The 23115-nt window shown below is 35.6% G+C and overlaps 1 protein-coding gene across 17 annotated transcripts in view; it reads right to left on the minus strand.

The window, feature by feature from the left end:
• The window catches only part of HERC4 (HECT and RLD domain containing E3 ubiquitin protein ligase 4), a 140992-nt gene extending 117877 nt beyond the window's left edge, over nucleotides 1-23115 (minus strand). For 12 of the 17 annotated variants that reach the window (XR_011422836.1, XR_011422837.1, XR_011422830.1 and 9 more), the window contains exons 1-3: nucleotides 22829-22969; nucleotides 21528-21558; nucleotides 20745-21049 (exon numbers count right to left, since the gene is read on the minus strand). Coding sequence is in view for 4 of the 17 variants with exons in the window: in XM_001503586.5 (XP_001503636.1) it covers nucleotides 20745-20970 (226 nt within the window). In the remaining 13 variants the exon portion in view is untranslated. Of the gene's footprint in view, nucleotides 1-16265; nucleotides 16398-20744; nucleotides 21050-21527; nucleotides 21559-22828 lie in introns of those variants that run through there. The other 5 variants (XM_070226007.1, XM_023643970.2, XM_070225992.1 and 2 more) reach the window with 2 other exon arrangements.

Consider the following 23115-nt stretch of genomic DNA (forward strand, 5'->3'; position numbering starts at 1 on the left):
CACAATTAGAGGAGGGAGGGTAAATGGGGATTAAATTCACTTCAACTTAGGATGAGTATGGATATATAACAGGGCAGAAAATAAAAAAGAAAAACTTGCCAAGCAAGCCCATTGAAAAAGAATTGATTCCTTTGATAAATAGGGGCTACAAAAAGATATTGGAAATATGAACATATAATGCTAAGCTTGTTAGAAAAGGTTTAGCAAGAGCACATGATCATTATAATAACTGATTGTAATTCAGACATAAGGTATCTGTTTAAAAAAATACAATTACAAATAAAAATATGTGGAAAAATCTTAACTATTGGTCATTGTGCTATTCTTTCAACTTTTCCTTCAAAGTGCTCATAATAAAACTTTGAGAAAAGTTAACACTGTTCATATCAGTATTCATGGCTCACAATATTTCTCTTCAAGGGAAGACAAAAAAACATTTAGTTTTGGGAGGCACAAAAAGGCAAAGAAAACATAAGTGGAGGAGATTGCCTTGGGAAAGAAAAAATACATTTTTCAGAGACAGGAGCAAAAACAGAAAAGATAAAGAACTAGAGAGATGTTACATATCCATCTTGTAAACACTGATAGTAGATAATACTCCAAATATATCTCTAATAGGTCCAAGTTCATCATTACTTCTGGTTCTTTTTACACCTGTATTGTTAAAATTGCAGTATTTTTAAAACTGATGGTACATCATTTTATTGAGGGATTAACAGGCCATCTTCTTTACTCCATAAATGCAAAACATTGTCATTTTTACATTTATAAAAACCAATTAAAATGTTCAACCTAATCATGGTTTTCATTTCTACATCTATTTCCTCCCAATTACTTTTGTATGCACATCTGACTTCATCATTTGTTCATTTACAAACTACACCAGATAAATTTTGCTGCATAAACAAACGAAGAAAGAATACTGTCACATCCTTTTACAGCAATACAGGATAGTTCCAGGTTCTTGTTGCAAAACGTTACCTGATAAAATCCTTCCTAATGAATAACGAACTGAATAAGAACATCCTATTTCCTTTGGGACCTAAGAAGTACATTCATCAATTCTTGAGTTTGTGAAAATCCATGCAGACCATCACCTCCAGACTCACTATGTAAGAGTTCACTTACATGATCAATGTCACTATCATCATATAGTGATGCTATCTACATTCACCTTCTAATTTCTCTAGTAACTGTGAAACATCCATCTTCCTCTATCAATTTTCTTCTCTTTGCCATTATGCACAGATAATGAAAAATTCTGCATTCTCAACCACGGTCAATGAAAGCCACAAAAAGAGAAAAGAACTACAAAGAGACTAATTCCAGACTCCTTCTATACTTTCCTAAAAGATGACATAAAACTGCACAATATCTGAAGAAAATCGAAGGATGCTAAATACTGATCATTTATTTCACTACTGAACCATCCTTCTATGAGAACCCATTATTCTCCCACTTATAATTTTAATCTTTTCATTTTAGTCTAGTTGGGAATACAATCCATTCTTGTTATTCCCAGTAATTATGTTTTATAAAGTCACTATGAATACTTAAAGTCCTCATACTGAATCACTGCCCCTAAGGAAAATACAGGATTAGGTTCTTACAAGCCTCTAATCACAACATTTTTGTCAACCGATCAATACATAACCTTGTTTTATGTGTGTTCCTGTTTAAAGATATCTTAATATATATTGTTGATTCATTAACATTGAATTCACAGTGAACAGCACTATAAGCTCAAGCCTCAATGTATTTTCTTGCAAGGCATATCACAGCCTTCTTGTGCTTAGGAACACTAGATAAAACTTCAGCTCTATGCTCAGGGGCCATTTTAAAGAATGAAATCACCAAGAAAAATTAAGAAAATGTGAAAAACATGGCACTAAATATACTGCAAAAAGGACACATTTATAGAATGAAAGCTGAAACAAGGCAGAGCATCACTTTGCTGAACCTCAACTGGGAATGTGCACACATCAAGAGACTCAAATATTTTGCAGCCCTGCACATGTGCATGTCCAAAAGTGACCATGAAAAGCCCCAGCAGTACTGACCGATTATGACCCAGGTTGATTTAATAACAGTACACATAAACGCTTCTTCCTAGACAACCAATCACTAAATATACAAGATGGTCTATTAGGAGTCTTTTGCTAATAATCAGGGTCTAAATCTGATAATTAGATATAATCATCAATAACAATATGCTCTGATAACCTGTAAACAAAGAAAACTAACAGTAAAGAATGTGCTGTTCCCTGGGTATAAAGGTAATACTATACAATACCATTAGTAACATATTCACAACTACCATGTCTTAAAAGCTGCATCTTATTCAAAATTCTAAAACAGCTATTTGAAGGAAAATATAAACTATCATCCTCTTTCACCTACAGATCTCAAAATCTTGTTGTGGGATGAACTGTGTTCTCCCAAAATTCATATGCTGAAGTCCTAATTCCCAGTACCTCAGAATGTGATCTTATTTGGAAAAAGGGTCACAGTATGTGGAAAAAAAAAAAAATGTAATTAGTTAAGATGAGGTCATACAGAAGTAGAGTAGGCTCCTAATATAACATGATTGGTGTCCTAATAAAAAGGGGATTTGGTCACAGACAGGTACACAGGGAGAATGCCACGTGAAGGAATGCCTAAGACTGCCAGCAAACCACCAGAAGCTAAGAGAGAGGCCTGGAACAGATCCTTTCTTCTTAGCCTTTAGAAGGAAGCAACCCTGCTGACATCTGATCTTGGATTTCTAGCCTCCAGAGCTATGCTATAACACATTTCTGTTATTTAACCCACCCAGTTTGTGGTACTTCGTAATGGCAGCCCCAGCAAAAAAATTTATACACTTGAATAAATATTTTCAGGTTCAAAACATGCCTGTCAAGTTAGCTAAGTATTACCATCTATGTTTTAAAGGCTAGACACAGAAACAAATAACTTATTCTGAATAATTCAATCATAGATAAGCTTGATTTTGAAATTTACAAGTTTCTATTTCATAATTACATTATTATTTCCATGCCAAAGGGTTAAAAAAAAGGGCAAAAAAAATTTACACAAAATTGGCACAAGATATTTTTATAAACAATCTTCAAAACAGAAGGCAAAAAAACACCTTTTAGAGAGCAAGTTGGCAATATGTATTACAATTCTAAACATGCATGCCTTCTAACCCAGAAATCTTCCTTTTAGAAATTTATTATGTATTATAAAATTATGTTTACTGACTCACAGTTTGTAATCGGGAAAAAGAACAAGAGGAAATAACCTGATTTCCAGTAATAGGTAGATAAATTATGGAATATCCATGTAATAGAAATTGATGCTTCTATTAAAAAGAATGTCCATATAGTAACATGACAAGATAGAAATAAATTAAATGAAAACGCAAACCAGAGAATTTTATGTATATGTGTATAGAATTATGTATTTTAATATAGGTATAAAAGATATGAAAATATAAATAAATCATAGTAGTCATCTTTAAGATGTAGAGAAAAAAGTGGCTTCCATTTTTTAAATCACACATTTCTATAACTCTGAAAAAGAAATAAAGTACATGTATTACTCAAGTAATCAGAAAAAAGGGGTTATTTTTCATTTATTTAATTTTTTTGGTGAGGAAAATTGGCCCTCAGCTAAAATCTGTTGCCAATCTTCCTCTTCTTGCTTGAGGAAGATTGTCACTGAGTTAACATCTGTGTCAATCTTCCTCTATTTTACGCAGGATGCCACCACAGCATGGCCAGACAGGCAGTTCTAAGTCCCCACCAATGATCCAAACCCACGAATCCTGGGCCACCAAAGTGGAGTTTGCAAACTTAATCACTACGCCACTGGGCCAGCCCCAAAAGAGATTTTTGTTTAGGGTATAAGAAGTCCCCAATTTATAAATGACCCTGAACCCCACAGGAACAAATGTCCTTTGTTTCCTGAAATCAAAACACTGGCAAAATAACCAGCCTGGCATGATAGATTTTCTTACCTAGGAAACAGAGTCTATAGTCGGTATCGTTTAGCTTTAAAATGTGACATACAGGGGGCCAGCCCCTTGGCTGAGCAGTTAAGTTCATGCACTCCACTTTGGTGGCCCAGGGTTTCACTGGTTCGGATCCTGGGCACGGACCCAGCACCACTCAACAAGCCATGCTGACGCAGCGTCCCACATGCCACAACTAGAAGGGCCCACAACTAAAAATATACAACTATGTACTGGGGGGCTTTCGGGAGAAGGAAAAATAAAATCTTTAAAAAAAATAAAAAAATAAAATGTGACACACAGTTAAGTTAAATACTGCCCACAAACATCGATCCTAACCTTTCTGGAACTGACAAAGCAAGAGAGTTAAACAAGCCAGGATAGGTGAAGGGTGGAGATAAACTTCTGACATCCAAATTTAAAACTCAAATGAATTTTCCTATGAAACGTCACAAAGGTCAGTTAAATATAATTATTGATGGAATATATATCTGGGTAAATGTGTTTTTAAAGAAGACTGGTTTGAAAACCTACTTATGATATCTAACAATACTTCCATAAGCAAAGAAAAATTAAAAGTTTTTAAAAACACAATTCATTCATAAACCTAGGACTATCTGGTATAAAAGTACAATTACCAAGCATGATTCAAGTCCACAATCTTAACTCTTAAGATGGTCTATGAGTTTAATGAAGCCCTACATGTATTTTTAATTTAAAAAAAAACTGAATTCCAACAAAGTTTAAACTATCAATGTTTTATATAGAGAACAAAAAATCTTTGATGTTTTATGTTCAAGTTATCAAGACCTAAGAAACAATACTTTATAAATAGCAACAAGCACAGCCATGTTGGTAACAATCACAAAACTGAGCTGAGAAGAAACACACTGTTAAATAGCTAATTTAAAGAGGAACCATTTCAATTCCTTAGTAAATGTTTAATTCTGCCAGAGCTTGTTTCAAAATCCTCTGTCCTACCATGTCTCCCTAGTTGCTATAAATACCGGTTTCCTCTTCCCTTCTCTCTGAATAACTGGAAACTCTAATTCGAGCAATGCAACATGCACTTAAAATCCATCTCTAAAAATTTAAAGTTCACAAGATACTATATTATGAAATTAAAAAGGTGTTATAACTCCATTCTTGTTTAAAAACAAATATATTTTTAAACACACAGCCCCAATATATATGTGGAGAAAAGACTGAGAAAATAAATAATAAAATTATTAACATTGGTTACAAGTGTTTTTTTTCTTCTTATGGTTCTTTGTTTAATTAAACAACTGAATGTGTAGTTGATGCATTTTATGATTATGACTTTTTAAAGATAAAGAAATCAATCACATGGGATTGCTGAATAGCACCAATAAATAATTCAGAATGCTTTTTTTTTTTTTTTTACTTTAATTATACTGCTAACCTTGTTACAAAGATAAATAATAAGGGGCCGGCCCTATGGCCAAGTGGTTAAGTTCACGCATTCTGCTTCAGCAGCCTGGGGTTTCACTGGTTCGGATCCTGGGCACAGACCTAGCACCACTCATCAGGCCATGCTGACGCAGCGTCACACATATCACAACCAGAAGGACCTACAACTAGAATATACAACTACGTACTGGGGGACTTTGAGGAGAAGAAGAAGAAGAGAAAAAAAAGACTGGCAACAGATGTTAGCTCAGGTGCCAAGCTTAAAAAAAAGATAAATAATAAAAAAGCTATTTCACTCGAGGCACATACTTTCCTATTCCTCAAGTGAAATTATTGTTTATTGACACTTTTTAAAGAATCTCTAATATAATGCATATAATGATTATCATAAAATAGAAAGCAAATTAAGATTTAAAGAAATAAAGCTAAGGGGGCCGGCCCGGTGGTGCAGCGGTTAAGCTCACACATTCCACTTCGGTTTGGATCCCAGGTGAGGACATAGCACTGCTTGGCAAAAAGCCATGCTGTGGTAGGCGTCCCATGTATAAAGCAGAGGAAGATGGGCATGGATGTTAGCTCAGGGCCAGTCTTCCTCAGGAAAAAGAGGAGAATTGGCAGTAGTTAGCTGAGGGCTAATCTTCCTCAAAAAAAAAAGCAAGGAAGCAAGCAAAAACATCAAAAAATTAAATTAAGGGGCTGGCCTGGTGGCATAATGGTTAAGTTCGCACACTTCACTTTGGTGCAAACCCAGGGTTCGCAGGTGTGGATCCCAAGTGTGGACCTAGCACTACTTACCAAGCCATGCTGTGACAGCACCCCACATAAAATAGAGGAAGACTGGCACAGATGTTAGCTCAGTGACAATCTTCCTCAAGTAAAAAGAGGAGGATTGGCAAGAGATGTTAGCTCAGGGCCAATCTTCCCCCCCAAAAAAAAAATTAAAGGAAAATGTTTATTCTCTAAAATTATTACCCAAAATTACTAATAAGAATGTGGAATGCCACAATCCACCACAAAAACATTTTTTGGGGGGTGAGGAAGATTGGCCCTGAACTAACATCTGTTGCCAATCTTTTTTTTTTTCCTCCTCCCCAAAGCCCCAGCACATAGTTGTATATCCTAGTTGTAAGACATTCTAGTTCTCCTATGTGGGACGCCACGACAGCATGGCCTGATGAGCAGTGTGAAGGTCCACACCTGGATCCAGACCTGCGAACCCTGGGCTGCCAAAGCAGAGCACACAAACTTAACCACTTGGCCACGAGGCTGGCCCACAAAAACATTTTAATGAGTTCTTTGACAAAATCTAAAGTTAATATAAAGCAACTTACATGTCTTAGTTGATAGCCCACAATAAAATAAGGTTTATATGGAGATTTAACTGATTAGATCAAAAAGTTCTTTATAATGGATTATGATTACAAGATTGTACCCCTTTTATGCATTCTATCTACATACAGGTATGCTATTAACACACAAACAGCTTATTATGTGCCTGGCACTGTGCTTCTAAGCACTTTATTTAATCTCATTTAATCCTCATAACACCATGAGGCAGATGTACCATCATCCCTACTTCACAGATAAAAGCACTAAGACCTAAACATTTCCCTATTTATGAACTGCTATCCTTCTTTTAATATTATTTAAATAAGGTTATGTTTTACAATTTATTTTCAAAATACACTTAAAATTTTATAAATACTTAGGGCTTTACAATATTTTTTCTTTAGAAAAGTCCTTTTTGGATGTCTAGGAAGTGTTGAAATTAATTGCTTTGAAGAGGAAAGGAGAAGTAAAGTTGAAATAAAGACTAACACAAATAAAATATCAGTCAAATAGCTGCCTTTACTTCAATTTCTTTTTAAGACAAGCAAGAACGAACCCTCAGAATATACGACTAGAGTTCTTGTTTTTTGTTTTCTTAGATTATTAGTATATCTGGCATCCATTCAACACAGGGCCAATTATATTAACTGTATTTTCCTCTTTTCTGTATTCTTGATGCTCTGCCATTGGGGGGATGGGGGGGATGGTGGCCCTTACAGACCCCAGAAGAGAGGGCCCCTCCCAGGGCTAATTCCTAACGATAACAACTTGCCTACCAGCATGCCTTTCAAATGTAAACCAACCAATCCAGAGTTGATACCACCAACTATTTCCTTATCTAACCCTCACACACCAAGCCAGTATTTCCCCCACCCTCAATCATCCCAGGGCCAGGTACCAGGAAACTAGAAACCAACCCTATAGGCCAAAGCCTGGAGGAATTAAGCAAACTAGTCAATCCTAAACTGTTTTCTGCCCAGCCTTGCCTTTCCCAGGGAAACTCCAATAAAGGCCATGACCTAAGAACTCCCCTGTGATTGTCTTCTGCCTTCTGACTGCCGTTGTGTCTTCTCCTGTGGCCTAGGACAGCATGAGGTGACCTCCCCTCTCTCTGGGACCCCTGAGTATAATTAACTTCTTCCAAGCCTCAATCTTGTTTCCTCTTATGGCTGCACCAACTTTACCATACCATATCCAATATGTACATTCTTAGAACAGTTTTAGACTTAAAAATTTTGGTTTATAACATGGCTGACAGCCATCAGACACATTAAAACAAGAAACTACCTATAATTTTCTTCCCTTCCTATGGCACATCCAATAAAATACATTGATCATGTGTTCATTCAACAAACCCCATGTTCCTTCTGTGTGTACCACTGTGTTGTCACTATAGTGATAAAGATGTATAAGACAAGGTTTCTAACCTCCAGGAGCTGACGTGGTAGAGAAGATTTTTATCCAATTATATATAATAAGAAGACAGCAATGCAACTTATTAATTTACTGAATGTCAGGTAACTGTGCTTGGTACTGTACAAAACATGTGACTTGAGTTCTTACAAGAGTGACCAGGAAGATGTAGGAGATGGTACTTCAGCTGGGCAACATTCAAGAGACAGAAATGGAAATATGCCTTATAAATATTAACCTGGAATTAATAAAAAGGATGGAATGGAGCAGGGAGATCAGTTAGAAAACTACTGCCACAGTTTTTGCATAGACCAGCAATGGTCTAACTAGAAGAAAAACAATTTTAGATTGAGATAGGAGGAAACTAACAGCCCAAGAGTTTAAAGTAACTAGCTCAAGGTTACATGTTTTGCTATTTGCAAAGGAAATGAAAAGACAGAACAGGAGAGTTACTGAGAAAAGAATCAATAAGATTTAGCAATTGAGTCAATATTGGTGCTCCAGACTCGGAAGCAGACCCTAAGGTGAATCTAGGGTTTGAACCTAAGTGAATTCAAGAAGCATGAATAAACAAGTAACTCCTAGTTGTTGTTGCAGTTTGTTTTAGAGAGATGGAGACAGCTAACTTAGAGCACAATGGTTTCCATTTAAAATGTTCTTTGTTTTGTTCTCCACATTTTATCAGTTTTATAACCTGAAAAATATGTTATTTGTCTTTAAATTTCTGCCATAGTCAAGCACCATATAAACAGTGAATGCCCTGTTTATTAACAGCATATTTATGCACTAAGGAAGTAAATTTAGGCACACTGGTGTTAAAATAAGCAAAAATGCAAAATAAAAATAGAAAAGTGCAATAGAATGCATTTATTTAAATTTAAAGGTCAGCTTATCATTTTGAGAGGGACAGAGTTTAAAAGTGTGAATAAGCAGAATTTATTCAAGTGTCTATGTTCTTCAAAATATCAGTACACAAACTATACCTTCTGTTACAGACTGAATGTGTACCCCCCAAATTCATATGTTGAAAATCCTAAACCCCTCAATGTGATGGTATCAGGAGGTGGGGCCTTTGGGAGGTGATTAAGTCACGAGAGTAGAGCCCTCGTGAATGATATTAGTGTCCTTGTCCAGAGAGCTCCCTCACTCCTTCTGCCATGTGAGGACACAGCGAGAAGATGGCCATTTATGAACCAGGAAGTGGGTCCCCACCAGACACCAAATCTGTTAGCACCTTGATCTTGTGACTCCCCAGCCTCAAGAACCATGATAAATATACGTTTGTTGTTTAAGCCACCCAGACTATAATCATTTTGTTACAGCAGCCTGAATGGACTAAGACATCTTCTAATTATTCATCATCAAATAAACTTTTGAAAATAAAGGATGAATCTAACTTCCATCATTTATATGCTTCTCAGGAACAAAAAAGGCATATTTAATACTTTCATTTTTCTATATCATTATATCTTTAAAGTCTGATATAAAGGAATCCAATTAATTTTATGTCTTGCTTCAATATTTTTTGAAATTTTGGCATAATTTTGGAAATTGCTGGCATAAGCTCCAACAAGGTAATTGAAGACTAAAGGTAAAGAGGTACTTTCATGCTTAGCACAATGTCTGGGACATAGTAGGAAGACACTCATTTGCTGAATAAATGCCTGAACTTCAGCTGAAAATGAAAAGATATGTATCGTCTATCTGAGGCAAATACGTAAACAGCATATTACCCAAAGAGTATAAACAGACCTAAAATTAAATTCCCACTCTAATATTAACAGCTTTTTTCTCTTAAGCAAACATTTATTGAGCACTCACCACATGCCAGGCATTGTTCTTTGCACTTCATGTGTTATCTCACTTAATCCTCACAACCAACCTAAGAGTTTGGCATGATTATTGTAATTTTACAGAAGAGGACACTTAAGCACAGAGAGGCTAAGTAATGTGCCCAAGATAACACAGCTAAGAAGTAACAGCGCCAGGATTTGTATCCAAGCACGCTAATTCCAGAGCCTATCGTTCTTTAAAAAAATATTTCATAGATAACATGCTTATATTGTTCATTCAAAAAAAAAGGTATGCAGTGAAAAATCCGTGTGTATCATGCAAGTCCTCCACCAACCTAGCTCTCACCCCTTATCCTACCTCCGCACCAAACTAGCTACTGTTATTAGTTTTATGTATCCTTCCAGGGTTTTTATGTATCTATAAGCAAATACAAGTGTGTGTGTATATACATTATATATATATATATTTTCTTTACCACAAATGTAGCTTTCTATACAATGTTCTACACCTTGTTCTTTTTACTTAATGTATCTTAGAGAGCTTTCCCTATTAGTACACAAAGAACCCCTTTATTCTTTTCACAACTGCACAGCATTATTACATTGATTGAATGGACCATAATTTATCTTACCAGTTCCCAACAGACAGTCATAAAGTTATTTCTAATGTTTTGCTATTATAAACAATGTTCCAGTAATATATCATTTTGTACATGTAAAAATGTAGCTATCAGAGCAAGAGCTATATTCTCGGACCTCTTGGAGAAACAGTATGTACATTTGTAATTCTGACATACGCTGGCCAAATACTCTCTTAAGAGTTTATCAACTTACACGAATAACCTATGAAAACTTGTTTACTGACAGCCTCACCATACAGAGTATATTGTCAAACTTAAGGATTTTTGTTAACTTGGTATGTGAAAAAATGGTCCCACAGTGTAGTCAGTCTTCTGCATTTCTTTTAATATGGATGAGGTTGAAGAGTAGTAATTCATTTAATAGCCATTTCTATTTCCTTCTCTCTGAATTACCTGTTCATATCCTTTGCCCTTTTTGCTAATGGATTATTTTCTCTTTACATCTTCAATTTCTAGGAGTGATTTATATATCTGGGAGATTAGCATTCTGATTATAGCATGAGTCATAAATATTTTCCCACTTGTCTTTTAACTGTTTACAGGGATTTCCACCTAACAAAATTATTTTTACTTTCGTGTAGTTTCTTTTCTATACCTCTTCACAATTCAGTTAGAAAGGCTTTCCTGGCTCCAAAATAATACACAAATTTGCCCATGTTTTCTTTGAGCCTAATTATCATTACAGTCTTTACATTTAAATATTTGACTCATTTGGAATTTACCCAAATATATACATCGAGTGAGGTATTAATCCAACTTTTTTATTCCCTACATGATGCTCCTACTTATTCCAAGATATTTATTTAACAGCCCCCACTTGGTGATATGGGTGTATGCCTGGGCTTCTGTTTTATTGGTTTAATGTGTCCATTTGTGAGGTAGTTTTAACAATTAAGGCTTTAAAATTAAAATATGTTAATATCTACTATATATATTTCTGCTCTTTATTTTTCAGAGTTTTCCTGGCTACTTTGGTTTATTTTTCCTACGTGAACTAGAGAAACCATTTGTCTAGTTCCCCGCAGCACCCCCACCAAAAAAAACACTTGGTATTTTTATTAGAATCAGATTAAATTGACTAATTTTAGAGAAAAGTGACAGGTTTATGTAGGTTGAGTATTCCTATCCACAAATGTATTTTCCATTATTCAAGTTTTTTGTGACCTTCAGAAGTGCTTTCAAGTCTTCATATAAGTCTTGCACATTTCTTAGGTTACTCCTGGGTCACCTTATCTTTTTCTTACTATTATAAATGGTGTCTTTTATTTTACTGTTGACATCTAATTGGTTCTTGTTTCCACAACTTTTTTTTTCTCCTTTTCTCCCCAAAGCCCCCCCAGTATATAGTTGTATATTTTTAGTTGTGCATCCTTCTAGTTGTGGCATGTGGGATGCTGCCTTAGCATGGCTTGATGAGCAGTGCCATGTCCGCATCCAGGATCCGAAATGGTGAAACCCTGGGCTGCTGAAGCGGAGCACACAAACTTAATCACTCAGCCACAGGGCTGGCGCCTCCACAACATTTTAATTTTGACTTTGGGCAAGTTATTTAAACTCCTGAAGTTGTATTTCCCTCACCTATAAAACTGAGCTACTAAGTACTGTGCAGGGTTGTTTTAAGACTTTTGGATAATTAATAAAGGATCTGGCACAGTGCCTGGCACATAATGGTGGTTACCATTATTATTTATATTAGCAATTTAGTAGCTAAGTAATATATTCTAAATAATATTCTCATTATTAAATTTGTCTCCAATTATGAAGTTTGTATCTTCCTTCTCTCTTTACATTGTCATATCAACTTCTACGTGTTCCCTTTTCCCCTTATTCCCAGTTTCAGAGGCTTACTCAACTCCCCAAGTGAGTGTAGAAATAGATCTGTGTTCAGGCACAGGTAACACCTAAGTGTCAGACTTTTACCTAATTACTCTCCAGAAGACAAGTGTAGGTCCATGAAGTTCACTCCTGTTAGAAAGCCTAGTTACAAAATCTATTGCTGAGCAATACTTGGATCAGAAATCAGAAAGTATACCTGTGCTGACTGATAAATACATGGGATCAATTGTGGGACGTAATCTAAAATCTACTTTACTCTCATCATGCCACACTAAGAAGATCACAAACTTCTTCAAATAACATAGGTAAAGCAGTTAGCCCTTCCTCCAACTGTGTTCAAATGCTCCTAATTCTGCTCCTTAGGGTTTCTTTTAGCATTATCCTGTTCCTTCCCTACTCCCATTACCCTTTCCCGAAACAACAGCATCATCTCAGAGGGCAGATTTCCCAGGGATCCTTGCCTATATGTCAGCACAGATACAATTTATAGTTACAATTATTTCAGAGATTAGTGGAACCAAAAGCAACTTCTATGTAATTGCATCTTGGGACTTCAAAAGCTTTGTTTCTGTAAAATCTGCAAAGAAGTCACAAAGTCAGATTTAATTAACTAATAGGTTTGTATCAGTTAAGCAAGAATAAGCAAATGAACCTATTAATAAAATTCAAATGAGCAGGCTATCAGATGGTACCTAGCAAATAAATGTTTTAATTTTACCTATACATAAAAATTCAAGTTTACAAAACAGATGAAGTAGAGCACGCAACGATTTAGGTTACCTTAAATTTACAAAGAAGTTATATCACCAAGTACTTTAAATAGTCTCCCAAAAGCACAAAATTAAGTATTGTTAATGGATTATTAATCACTTGATAGGTTGGAACCAGGAAAGAATTTACAGTTGGAATGTTAGCCTACTTTGAACTGAAGATAAAAAACTGGAAATAAAACATTTTATGCCTTTAACCCTGATCTTTCTTCTCACTTACAGTACTGAATTTCTTACTGATCAATGAATACTGTTACCAAGTTCAAAACAAAATTCACCTCACCAAATCTTTTCTCTCTCCTCCTAAAACAAAAAATAAACATTCCTCCTCTTGCCAGATTCTCTATTTTTATTAATTAGTGATTCAACCTAGAATCATACCTGGCACCTACAATTACCCTTACCGTTCACTTCCATCTGGTTACCAAAGCCTGTCCATTTTTCCCGCCTCCCTAATCTGTCCTTGATCTACTTGCTTCCTTCTTGTTTTAAAGGACTCCAATTACAGCCTAACTAATTTCTTTACCTCCAAATTTTCTCTCCTCCTATACAGAAATGTGATAATTTCCGTTACACACTATCAGTGGATATCCACCAAATTAAATTTAAGCTCCCTAATTTGATTAATTCTATAATCTGACCTCAATTTTACCTATCTAAAACTGCTCACACATTTCAGTTAACTGGACTACTATTCCCTTAATAAGCCTCAAAACTGCCTATCGCAATTTGAGCTGCTCTACCTATAAAGCACTCTTCATTCTTTCCTCCTTGAAATACTATATATCCTTCCAGTCTATACGCCATCTTCCCTATAGAAACTCACCTACAATCTACTCCATCCCAAATGGCTACACTATTCATTACTACACAGTACTGCTTATGCATCTTATAACTCTTAGCACATTTTATATGTATTTCTATTTACTTGTGTACTTGTTTTATCTTCCCTTCTAGATTTTTAAATGACACCCATTACATAATACTCAAAAGCTTGTCAAACGAATACATTTTAAAAACTTTCATTTACAAGCATCTTCTTATAAGCTTATCAAATTTATAAAGTGCAGCACAGCTGTGCTTAAAATTTTAAAAATAAATTGTTATCGTTCCTTCTAGATTTGCTACAACTAAAGATGTTCTTTTTCCTACAGAAATAAACAGAGATACAAATAAAGACTAAATTGATGTATATGTTCACGGTAGCACTACTTATAACAAAAATCGGAAATAAATTCCAAAAAGTAGGAGAACACAAGTAAATCTTGGTATATTTAAATTTGAAATGTTAAATTATCATTAGTGATATCCCTAAAAAATATTTTAAAACATGGGAGAAATACATACTAAATTATTATTCAACTATTACTGAAAAAAAAAGTTGAGATATAAGAACATACTTCCACTTTGTAATCGGAAACAATATATTAAAATAGAAAAAGTGCCAAATGACAACAGTATTTGTCTATGTATGATGGCATTATGGTTGATTTTTACTTTCCTATATCTCAAATTCTCTATCAAGAATATGTAATACATTTATAATTAGAAAAAACTATAAAAAACTAAAAGTGTGTTATTTCAGAATACTGTAACACCTAGCAAAGGAATAAAATGAGACTAAACTTAGATATTAATAAAGAAATAATCAGGATATTTTAAAATAATGTAAAAAACACATTACTAAAGAATTGTAGAATGTTTTCTTTACAGCCAAGAAAAGCTAACCTAAAATTCTGCCATGCTAGAGCTGAAGAAAAAAGAGTAATTCCAGGTAAAAAAAATTATACAGTTTAAAGACTGGGCCACCAAAATATAAGAAATTTCCCTTTTAACAAAAATAACTCCAGTAACACAATTCTACACAGCACAGGTTTTTCTTGCATGTAAAGTAACTATCATAATTCATTAAGATAAAAAATAATTATTGCCCTTTTAATTCCATCAGCGTGAAAATAATCCATAGAAGCTGAAAAGAGATAAACCATAGGTTCTTTAATTTGGTTTCTTCGTTAACGCTTCCCACTTTTCTACTCACTAACATAATCCTAGCCCAAAGAAACCCTTGTAACAATGTCTGAATAAATTTCCTCCATTGGGTTTTCCTTAATATATATCCCAAGTACCTGATAAGCTTTATAGCCTAAGAAATAAGAAAACTAAATATCTATGAAGTGAGACATTTCTTCAAAGCAATTTTAAAAAGTTTCTAAGAAATGAGCTTCAACAGTGCTACATTTGCATGACATATAGGGAACATGGAACCCTAAGAATACTTACTAAGGAGAAGATGGAAACTAGAGCACCTAGGCTGTCACCTGCAACAAAAATCCTTAATAACTGCTCAAACTGTGGAACTAAAATCTACTGTACTCCTATTCTTTCAAGGAAAGTACATGGCTTACTTCTAATCAGATAAAAACACTAAAATACCAAACACAAAGAGAAAATCATTGGTTCCAATTCCTTTAAAGAAGGCTCTGTTAATATGCTCAGATTAGGCATCTACTGCAATTAGTCTTCTACACAGGTTAAAGATTTTATAAAGCATTCACCAAACCAATGCATCCTACAGAGACACATGGCAGACTGATACAACATAACTAATCCAAGTTCCAATGTTAGCCACCAAATCAGTTGTGCCTGGCAGTTACTCTGGACCTTGGAGAGTAGCACAGCATAGCATTAGACAACAAAGGGATATCGAATATGATATATAACAAAGGAAAGAGAAAAGACTGGATGTTACTACAGTAAGTTTTTGTTCATTTTTTAAAATATTCTGCTTACCACACAAAGTTATAATTAAGTAGCAAGGTGGTATCATAATGCAAGCATCTTGGTAAAATAATTATTTACTTCAATAGGCCATCAATCAGAATGGCAAAGAAACAATCTGTGCATTAGTATTTGATCTGCTTCAAACAGAAGATATTACTGCAAATAATTCTAAACATAAGTACAATTTAGTGAATAAGTAGGAGACTGGTAGACTTAAATTTTCAGATTCAATTTATAGCTGTTCACCAGTCACCTGCTGTTTTGACAAGTTACTTACCAACTGTGCTGCCATTTCTCCGTAAATTTATCCCCTAAGATGAGGATAATTCTTGCAAACTGTGTCACAAGCATTTTGAAAGGAACCATGAGTTATTGTGTAATGCTCTTGAAATTCCTCAGATGTAGGGTCCTACACAAAGTAAAGTATTATTATACATCTCTCTAACAGTAGTCATCTGTTTGCATCATGATTTTTTTCCCTACCCTTGACTCTGTGATTCTTGGGCACTAACCTTTCTCAAAGTAAAGCATCCAAAGCAAGCCTCCATTCCTGACCCAAGTAATTACTTTTTTCAAGTCTTCATATCATCCACATCTTTCTCTTTCTTAAAAGGTATCGTGAAAATGAGGAGTTATAAAACATCATGAATTTCTTTGGTATTACATGCTTTAGTTCAATATGGAGGATTTGTGGGTTAGATGGCATTTTTAATCTGCTCTTCAGTGAAAATTTTATTTCCCATATATATACATTTATTTTCCTACAGTACTTTTTAAATTTCAATTATATTTTAAGCAGTTCATTTGTAGATTTATGTTTTAGGAACAGAGAGTGCGGGTCAGAAAATTAAGACACAAAAAAGGCAAGCAAGAAATTACTGCTATGTGACCAAAATGCTTTTATTAGAATGACCCAACAGTAGAAATTACACTTTTGGGATACAGGAAAGAGAAATGAACGCTCATAATCTTTATATCTTCTGTAGAAGAGCTGAGCATAAGCTACAATAAATTTTATCATATATTCAAAACTTTATTGCTGACTTTGCTAATCAAGTTCGTCTGAGGTTCAAGAATAAAATACATATATTTGAATTTTTAGCTTGTGTTGGTACAACATCACATCTTGAATACAGAACTCTCAGTCTACTTGTACGGTTCCTAAAATGGCTTCTCTCTGAATTTATGGGGGGCGGGGGGGATGGATAAAACATGATATCTTCATTGTATAACCTCAATTATGAAACAGTAATTTTTAAGAGATATTTTTAAGCTGCAGAATTACATTACTGATGAAAATTAGTTTCCTCCTAGGCGAATAAATATTACACTACCTTCTAAATAAGGCAGGAGGAAAAACTTTGTGGGGTAAAGGTAAAACCACAGGATTTAGAGCGGTCTCAACATTCGCTATCCTACTGACTGTTAGTTTCAATCTGTTTTAACTTCAGTTTCTTCATCTGCCTTAGCTACCAAACAAGACTGTTGTGAGGATTAAATGAGATACTCTATTTGAAAGCACTTTGTAAACCACAAAAAGCAATCAAAACAGTCATTTTTAACAGAACTGTATCAGATTATTTACAAATTATGGCCATAAAATAGTTTAGAACTATTTCTAACATGAAACAAATGGAAATAGATGGGCAAAACATACTTTTAGGACTACGGTCACCAAATTATACCTATCATTGGATATACAGTGAGTAAATGATCTTGTTAAGAAAAGCACACTTTCCATAGGTTATCTTAAAACCTTCAGAAGTGAATTTGGAAGGAAGCATAAAAATGAAACTAACACTTTACTTAAATGGACTGGCCTAGCATATTGAAGATTAAATACATTTCCCTGTTAGCTGTGAATTAAGAAACTGAGAACCACTAGCTAAAAAAAAGGTTTAAAAAAATTCTTACAAAGGAAAAACACATACATAAAAGTGAAAGTGAAACAGACATTCACTTCTCTGGAAATAATTCAGAAAGAGATACCAGTGATAGCAAGGGGTATACATATCCAAGAGAAGGGAGATGAACATAATCTGTACTCTTGGTATAATAAAGAAAATCAGCAAAACTTTCCTATGTGGTTCCTAAAACGTCCAGAATGGAAAACTCTCAAATGTATTTACTACACTGTTAAGGCCAAGTCATCCAGTAGGTTATCACGTCTCTCAATAGCAGCTTGTCCTTAATGAATGAGGCCAACTTTCTCTTTCTCTCCTGATTATAGAATATTTAGTATACTTATAAAGCCAATCTCTATAAGAAAACAATTCTTAGCTCCCTCCTTTATGACACAAATTGAAAGATCTGATGAAGTGAGTTATGTTTATTACATGGTCATAGAAATTCAAGCAGACTTACTCAATTACCAGAAGACTTTAAAACCAATTTAAAAAGAACTCCTTATCTTCTAATTCAGTCCTCCAACTCACAAATTTAAAAAAGGGTTGAGGAAGAAGTACATTTAAATCGTTAAGGAATTATTGCAAAGGGAAATAATTTTAGTTAAAAACATTATTAAAATTTTCCAAACACCTTAAATCAAAACTGATTTTTTCTAGTCCCTATCAGAGCAATTACCTCCTTTCGAATTCTTACTTTCTCCTACCTCTGTAACCAAGGTATACACTTCAATATATCATTGAACGTGGACTTCTGGTAACAAAAAGCTTTTCTCAGGATCAGGATCCCCTCCTGTAAAACTAAGCTATTCCAGTTCCAGATTTATTTTCTGGCTATTTATGTCATTAATGATTGAATTAAACTTTAAGACTTCATTTTCTTTTTCTTTCTTTAATTCTACCCTAATCGGGTAGAATTAAATTTAAATTTCCTAGTCTCAAAGTACATAGCACGTCAAGTCAAATTTCAATTCTCTCCAGTTACTTCATTTATGTATGCCTTAACTTACAACCCAGGCTCTAAATTTTTCAAAGACAAAGTTCATGCCTTTCATTTTTCTATTCCATAGACTGTGATGTACCCTGGCCTTATTGGCCATCCTAAAGAGGTATTATAAGTTCGGTAAACCCACCCTCCCAACTTTATATTATCAAATAATGCTTCTAGGATGAATCAACAGGGTGATATAAATGTCACAATGCAATCATCACAATGTCAACATGACCACAAAGAAGCCTCTTAGGGCTAGTTAAGTTTCTCAGAATCTCCCCTATAGAGTTAAAAGCTATTCCAGGCACTATAATCATCATACTATTAGTGCACAGTGTCTACCCTTGTCCTGGACACAGAACAGGTGTTTAATAACATTTAAAAATTTTAAACCTGAGTAAATTTCAGTAACTATATTGGCAATTTCTGTGTGCTGTCTCTGTACTTTCTATTTGCCCAGTAGCCTCTCAGAAGCGATACAGAGATGTGCAGTTATTCTATGGGGCATGTTAAGTATTAGAAGAGGAACAGCCTCAATACCATGAAAATCTCAACCTGAGGCAGCATTCCAAGCTAAGCAAAAAAAGTAATGGATCCATCTGTCTCTGAAGGAGTGATAACAAATACCTATCGGTAAATTATCATTCACATCTACCAACATGACAACCTCAAGGCCTAAGATTATGAAAATCTAACACGATTCCATAAAATACTCTTAGCGAGGGAGAGTACAAGAAAGCTGCCATTTACCTTGAGTTCTGCAATAATTAAACCTACTGTATTAAGCATCACTACCATTCATCCAAAAAAATCAAATTACAAATTAAAGCAGAAGAAAAGAGACTAAAATCCTAACAATATAGAAAGGACGAAAACTATACAGCATTTACAAGTTAGAAAAGTGAGGTTTGGCATGGTAGTGAGGTGACATGAAAGATGAACAACATGCCTTAATTGAATGCCTTAATATTTTATACCTATAGTAACCTCTCAAAAGCAGACTAACAATAGAAACCACTTAAATGATGAAGTGGTAAAGAAAAATAACTGCCACAGAAAATACTTAAGTGCCATTACTGTTAAAGAAGAAACTGTAAATCAGTACAGCCGCAGTCTTACCTGAATTTACCACCTTCAGAATTAATTTTTTGTTATAATTAAAAGCAAAATTCACATGACAACGATATTTCTAAGTGTCTAAATATTTGACTTTAAAATATGTGTATCCAGGAAAACAGAACATGAAATGTGACCAAATTCCTCAAAACTCTCACATTACCATACAAATTATTTTAAATTTGGCTGATATGGCCACTATAAAATCAGGATGTCTCACAGTCACAAAACTGTTAATAACTAGTGCGGCTACTTGAAAGTAAAAGATTAGGGGAATAACAGATATTTCAAATTAAGCCAAATAAAATTACATATTTAAAATACTACAATAGGGAGAAAAATAGAACTAAGATATATTTTAGGCAAGTAAGTCAAAGCAAAAAGCGTTCACCTTAATTTTTTTTTCTTTCTGATGTATGAAAAACAAGAGAATAAATTATGCATTTAAAATCTGCCCAAGGTGGCTGAACAGTGCTTATTAAAAGAGAAACTACACACTCTATACTCTCTATTTATCCACTCTGTACCAAAGAAGATCTATACACTGCAGGCTGGTTTTCTCTATTGTTCTGCATCACCACAATTATGTTCTGAAACCAAAGCTTCATATAATAAGTGTTTACAACAGTAGTAGTTAAAAAAGAAACCGCAAAATAATTAAAGTACATAGAACCATGTAAATGTAAAGGATATATTTAACTCCTAGTTTGAAACATTACTAAAAATAAATAAATTTTCAACTTACCTGGTTTCTTTCTGGATTTTTCATGACCTAGCTGTCCTAGATCATTACATCCACAAGTGTACACCGTTCCATCATGCAGAACAAACACAGTATGTCTGAGTCCACATCCTACGTCTCGGACCTTTTTATTTATAAAAAAGTCACTTTTTCTGGGTTCTAGTACAATTTCTTCATCAATTCCACCCAAACCTAGCTGTCCAAAAGATGCATTTCCCCAGCACAACATGTTTGTAATTCTTTTGGTCTTCCAGTTTCAATAAAAAACTCCCTTCTGAAACACTGGAAAGTTGGAGATATCCCTATGTCTAAGAAGATAGAAAAAAAGTTAATATGACTTTAAAGGAAACATGATGTATAACTGCTCTTTCAAGTGCTAGGCTACAATAATCACTATATAGTAAATAAAATCTATTTTATAATACGCTACATAAGTATCATTCAGTTTCAAAAACCAATCAGTTGTATTTTTTAAAATATATCATATAGAAACATTTAGTTAAAATATATCACTCTCCATGATTCTCTGCAAAATTTAAAACATATTAACTAGTTTTGACTTTTTGTTACCTTGTGATAAACTAATCTAATAGAAACAGTCAGTACCTTGATGATCTTTTTTTTTTTCTTTTTTTGCTTTTTGCTTTAAATAACCTGAATGGGAGCAAGAAATAAGACATCTGCCCCAAAAATCAAGTACATAGTGAAAAATTTAGCCAACTACAGAATCATAAAACCTTGCAATCTCCATCAAATCACAGCATAATTAAACCTTCTAATACCTACCTCCACATCAACTGAAAACTGAAGCTCTTATCTGTAACGGAAATAAAATCAATAATGGAAACTTTAAATTTCCCACAATTTAAATGACTCTTCCAATTATTCCTACAAATAGGCCTAGAGAAAATTATGGTCCTCTCGGCAAGCCTTGATCTTAAAACAATCACCTCCAAATCAAAACAATAACACTGACCTCATTACTAATTTAATTTTAAAACTAAATCAATATACATTATTATAATAGTCGCAAAAGGAAATATGCAGTCTAAATATCAAGATTTCCCCCCCAATTCAACATTTTCTATTACGAGTGGTAACTGTGACTGAAAAATATTTCCCCCGGACAATCTATATCTACCTATACTTCTGAGACAATTATTTGAAGACGGGAAAAAACTGCAAATAAACCCAGCACTGACGATTTTTCAAGAATAGGAATGGGGGCTGGGACATTGATAGTTTGGTGGCGAAATCTGTAGAACCTTCCAGTACATTGAGTATTTCTTCTCTTGTGGAGACACAAAAACAAAGAGTCCACTTTATCTAAACCTACACAGATTTTTAAACACATCGCGTTACTAAATAACACAATTACAGGAAGTCAGGCTTATTCCCGTTGTAGCCACCCACATTCCTTACCCAGAACCCGACAAGTTTCAAAACCCAACTTTCCTACGTTCGGGGTAGCAAGTACCGAAGCTGTCCTATTCCACGACCCATCCAATAAGGGAAGTTTGATTTCATTCTTTTGGGGCATCGGAACTCGATAGTTCCCGAGAGTTCTGCATTGTCTTCCTGCACTTTATTCTTTAAAGAAGAGAGGACGGGAAAATACCCCCGATTTCAGCGCACCGGGCTCAATCCTTTTCTTTAAAAAGCCAGACGGGGAATGGGAAAGGCGTTCTCTCTCGTTCTCTCTCCAGCAACAGGTAGGAGAATGAGCAGCAGTTTCTGCCCGTCATTCCCCGAACGTGCACTCAGATCAGCTCAGGCGGCCGGGGAGAGAAACTGCCCGCACGCCGACCTCGCGGGCCGCCCAGTCAACCACGGCAGCCGCCCGCAAGCCGCAGCCGCAGGGGCCGGCGGACAAGGCTGGCACCGCAGCCCGCGAGGCCCTTCCCCTGGGAGGTGCGACGCGCCAGCCCCCAGGCCAGGGAGCCCCGACGCGGCCCTCGTCCCCGCCCCCCACCCCGAGGAAGCGCTGAGAAAGCACCCTGCGCCAGGCCGGCCTGTACCCGCCCAGCCCGGCCTGCCCGCTCCCTAACGCCGCCACACGCCCCCGACCCCCCGGGGCAACGACTGACCCGGCTCCTCAAGGCAGTGGAAGCCCGGGCCGACGGGGGGCGGCGCCTCCCCAGAGAGCGAGGCACCGCGGCAGTAGAGGCAGGTCTCCAGCTCCTGGACCCTCCTCCTTCAGACAGTGGCGGCGAACACCACGGCTCCTCCGGCGTCGGTGTCGCTGCTCCGCCGCTCCGCTGCTCCCCTCCCCGGCTCCTGTGAAACTTTACCGGGTTCCTCAGAGAAAAGCAGCCGCCACCACTGTCCAGTCCCGAAACAGCCGTCAGCGACCCGGATGGAGCGGGCGGGGAAG

The sequence above is a fragment of the Equus caballus genome, chromosome 1 (assembly GCF_041296265.1).
Source record: "Equus caballus isolate H_3958 breed thoroughbred chromosome 1, TB-T2T, whole genome shotgun sequence".
NCBI classification, from domain to species: domain Eukaryota; kingdom Metazoa; phylum Chordata; class Mammalia; order Perissodactyla; family Equidae; genus Equus; species Equus caballus.